This window comes from Hydra vulgaris, chromosome 07, assembly GCF_038396675.1.
Source record: "Hydra vulgaris chromosome 07, alternate assembly HydraT2T_AEP".
In the NCBI taxonomy this organism is placed as follows: domain Eukaryota; kingdom Metazoa; phylum Cnidaria; class Hydrozoa; order Anthoathecata; family Hydridae; genus Hydra; species Hydra vulgaris.
The window spans coordinates 1,104,821-1,109,668 of record NC_088926.1 but is presented as its reverse complement, the minus strand read 5'-3'; the positions used below and the strand labels follow the sequence as shown (position 1 = coordinate 1,109,668).

Below are 4,848 nucleotides of genomic sequence, written 5' to 3'. Positions count from 1 at the left end.
ATTGAAAAAGAGAAATAAGTATTCAAGATTATGTTACTAGAGGAGGGGCGTGTGCCACGCCCAATGACCCCCCCCCCCCTTTCTTATTCAAACTCGAAAAAAAGTCAATAAAAATTAAAAAAAAATTTTTAAATTGTGTTTATTTGAAAAGGGAGAAATAACTTTACAAATCTTACCACATTACAAAATGCACGTTGGAGTATCCACCCTAAAATGCCTCTAAAAAGTATATATAAAGACTTATTATAATAAAGTTTCAATTCAATTTGCCTAAACAAAGAAATAATATATAAAATTTATTAGAAATTAATAACATAAATAATGTAAAAAAGTAAACTATTATTTCAACATCAATAATGCAAATATAATTTTTAGGAACTAATTATAACTACTTAGGAACTAATTATAACTACTCAGGGCCGCCGTGAGGGGGGGGGGGTCTACTGGGTTGTTTTGTCCCGGGCGCCAGGTCGACAGGGGCGCACGAAGCCGAATATAAATAATTTTTTTTTCATGTTTATTTAAAAAAAAGATGAAGTACTGGGAAGCAGCGTGGAAAATAAGAAATCAAAAGCAGCCGGTCAATTTGACCAGCTAAAACATATAATAGACGGTCAATTGCTTTTTTTGGCCGGTCAATTTTTTTTAGTTTAAATTTTCAACTTTGTAATAAAGTGCTTCATAATTGGACTTTTTAAATAAAAATAGTAATTAATGCTTTAAAACTAAGAAATTAGCATTACTTTCAAATTGAAAGTAATGCTAATTTCTTAGTTTTAAAGCATTAATTACTTTTTCTATTGTATTTAAAACTAATGTTTTGAAAGTTTCAAAACTTTAGTTTTAAATAAAGCGATTTTTTTTATATAGCGGAAACTCGCAAATAAAGTGAATACTAATGATTAATTTAACAATCCGCTGAAGTAAATGTTTAAAATAACTTTAGTGCACGGAGATTTTCATTCGATTAAAAACGGAGATTTTTTACTTTATTAAAAAAAGAGATTAGATTAAATCCAAGTAGTTTGATATTGATATAAAATATTAAAACAATTTTATTAAATTTATTTCTCTAATTTTTAAAATCTCTCAAACTTGAAACAATTTTGAAACACGTGATATCGATGTGATAGTCTGATAGACCCAATCAAGAAGAAATTCAAACAGTTCTTTGCTTATGAGCGGATGCTGTTTCAAAAAGAATTAAAACATGTCTGGTTTTAAAAAGAAAGATTCTGGTTGTCAAGTAAGAAAGAATGCTGCTCAAAGAACTGCGAATGAGGAAAAGAACAAACGCACTCTTTAAGACTGTGGTATTACAGTTACAAAAAAAGGAGAAGATGAAAGTCCTACTGCTTCAAACTCTTTCCTGCCAAGTCAATCGATTCAAGTAGTAAATAGTTTTCCCCGTGAAAGGATATTTTCCCATTTGATTAATTCAATGTTATATAAATTTTTAACTTATTTTTATAGGTTGGAACTGAAAACGATGTCACTGACATTTCTGAAAGCTCGGGAGAGCCCCTATCAAAAATCGGAATGGTAGCTGTGAATGAAGAGAATATTTTGGTAAGTTCTACCTCTTTAAAAGAAATGATGTTAATAAACTTTTAAGCTTATAAAATAAGATTTTTAAAAATTTTTTCTCAGGTGTTGCCAACAGAAGAACCCATCGCTACCATTCCTTCCAATGATCCTGCTTTGTGGGCAGCACATCTTTCCAAAGTGGAAAGAGATTCTGTGCTTCTACACGGGCTTCCTCGAAATCCTTCAGCTTTCCCGAAAGATTCTAATAAGAAGAAGGTTCCTGAATCAATTTTCTACGAAACTTCTCTCAACGGGGAGAAGACATGCCGAGATTGGCTGGTCTGGAGTGTATCTAAGAAATCATTTATTTGCTTTCCGTGTTCTCTGTTTGGAAGCAAACAATCTTTTGGGATCGGACACCAGTCGCACCTTCTAAGATGGAATGATGGAATAAGCCGCAACTGGCACAAGCTACCTGAGAAAGTCAAAAGTCACCAAAATAACGCCCAGCATCGAAACTTTTACATAGAATGGAAAACGGCGCTAGAAAGCTTAGAAAATCAAAGCGGAATAGATGCAGCTCTTGAAAAATCGATAAGAAATGAAGCAGCCAGGTGGCGTGAAATTCTACGATGCATCTTAGATGTTACTCTTTTTTTAGCGTCACGAAACCTTAGTTTCAGAGGTAAATCTATTTACAATTATTCTATTGTGATACCGACTATCTTTAAATCTATTTAGCTTATATTTATAAGATTAACTAGATATTTTGGAAATCATTAAATAAAACAAATGCTTCTTTATTCTTTTAAATAAATATGTTATAATATTCATAAATCATAATATAAAATCATCATAGAATTATCATAAAATAAAACAAATGCTTCTTTATTGTTTTAAATAAATCTGTCTTATTATTATAATTTTTAGGTTCATCAAAAATGATTGGAGAAGACGAAAATGGCAACTTTCTAGCTACCCTAGAGCTCTTGGCCAAGCACAACAAGACTCTCCAACTATACTTAGAAGAAGTTTCCCGCTGCCAACAAGAAGGTAACAAGATGAATGCCCATTACTTGGGCTGGAGCACTCAAAATGAATTCATCAAAGAGTGCGGAGGAATCGTTCACGGTGCCATCATCAACGAAGCTCATATGGCCATCTACTATTCCATTCTTGTGGACGGGACTCCGGACGTCTCTCACAACGAGCAAATCACCTTTGTTCTCCGCTTTGTATACTTTGGTACTGACAAAAGATGGACCGTGAAGGTGCGCTTTCTGAGGGTCGAGAATCTTGAAAAAAAAAAAGGTGCTGACATTGCCAAGCTTATTATGGACGTCTTAGAATAAAATGGAATCGATCTCAAAAACTGCAGAGGTCAAGGATATGACAATGGAGCAAACATGTCCGGTATATACAAAGGAGTACAGGCAATTATACTGCAAAAAAATCCTCAAGCTCTCTATATGCCATGCAGCGCTCATAGTCTCAACCTTGCTAGTGTTCATTCTGCTGAATCTTCAGTTGAAGTCAAGAACTACTTTGGCCGAGTCCAGTCACTTTACAATCTTTTCAGTGGAAGCCCTAGTCGGTGGAAAGTCTTGATTGAAACCACTGGTTTGTCCCTTCATCAAACGTCGCAAACCAGATGAAGTGCGCGAATTGAGGCCGTAAAGCCGTTAGTCAAGCGATCCAGGGAAATCCTCGAATCTTTGAGAAAGCTCCGCGATTTTGATCTAACAGCTGATCAATTGAATGAAGTAAAATCTCTGGAGAAGTGGGTTCATTCATTCGAGTTCATCGTAATGACAACCTTTTGGTATAAAACTCTTCAATCAATCAACTACGTGAGCCTTGCACTCCAATCAGAAAATATCTCCTTGGACGACGAGATGAAACTCATTAAGACTCTTATTGAAGATCTAAATCGACTGAGATAATCTTGGACCAGCATCCTTAATGAGGCACGTTTGATAGCATCTGGTCTTGCTTCTTTTTGTTTTCAATCAGAATTTGTGAAGAAGAGGACGAAAAAAAGGAAGACCCTTCACGAAGAGGTGAGGAACACCGCTCATTTCCATGAAGACGAAGCAAAAGAGTTTGAGGTAAGCGTATTCAATACCGCTCTTGATACTCTTATTCAGCAGGTCAGCGATAGATTCCAAGCTGCTGAGAAGACAACGAATATGTTTTCGTTCTTGTGGTCATTGAAATCTCTTGTTATGTCAAATGAAGAAGAATCAGAAGAAAGTGTTGAAGCACCTATCCAATTGGAGGAGAAATGCAAGGTCTTGGCACAAATCTACGCGACCGATGTTGAGGAAGAGAAACTTATGGAAGAGGTCCGCCACCTCGATGCTCTGAAGCGATCTAATCTTTTTGGTCCAAAAGAATCTCTCACTTCCATGACGTTATTGAATGGAATATACCAGAAAGGTCTTCAGCCGCTCTTCGAATCAGTCTGCATTTTGCTGCGCATCTTCAACACCATCCCTGTTTCTGTTGCGGAAGGCGAGAGATCTTTTAGTAAGCTTGCTCGAGTTAAGACAGCTTTAAGGTCTACAATGAGCCAAGAACGACTCACGAATCTTCTGGTTATTTCCATTGAGCATGATCTTGCCAAAAAGTTGTGCTACGGTGAAGTGATTTCCAAATTCGCCATGAGTAAAGCTCGAAAGATCAATTTCCTCTGAAGTTGAAACAACAATAGCTGTTGTATTCTAGACAAATTTTTGCTCTTAATATCCAATAGTGTTTAATGATTGTCTTTGGTCTGTTTCTACCATGTTCTAGTGTCGACTTTATCATTTTATGTATGAGTGTATAACCAAGTCAAAAGACCATTGCAATTATCTAGAAATAAACTGTTCAAAAGTTCATTAATTAAAATTAAAAAATTCTATATTCTTTTATCCTCTTTGATTTGTTATCAAATGGCTTATTATATGTATTGAATTATGGATCATTAGATCAGCTTTCACTTTCAGTAGGGCGCTTGGGAAATTTTGACCCTGGGCGCCGCAAAGGCTCACGGCGGGCCTGTAACTACTAAGGTAAACTAATTTAAAATCGAATAACTATTAACAAAGTAAAACAAACAGTTTAAATAAACTAAAAAAAGAATAGTAAATAAGTATGCAAAATACTCTTCACATTTACTGACATTTGAAATATTCTATATTCTAAAATCATTAACATATACAAACTGATACAAACTTACCAGTGATAGGCTGTGTAGATTCGACTAAAAATAACAAAAAAATTGTACACAAAATAATTTGAAATTGTCAACAGTATACTGTTGAACTTATAAGTTAC

At 35.0% G+C, this 4,848-nt stretch overlaps 1 protein-coding gene across 1 annotated transcript; it reads left to right on the top strand.

Moving 5' to 3' along the window:
- Nucleotides 1-3,716: 3,716 nt before the first annotated feature.
- On the top strand, nt 3,717-4,223 carry LOC136082210 (uncharacterized). The gene has a single exon (XM_065800728.1). The coding sequence runs from the start codon at nt 3,717-3,719 to the stop codon at nt 4,221-4,223; it is 507 nt and encodes a 168-aa protein (XP_065656800.1).
- Nucleotides 4,224-4,848: the final 625 nt, after the last annotated feature.

What these genes read in the sequence shown, in the direction of transcription:
- LOC136082210 (XM_065800728.1), top strand. Translation starts at nt 3,717, where the DNA reads ATGTTTTCGTTCTTGTGGTCATTGAAATCTCTTGTTATGTCAAATGAA.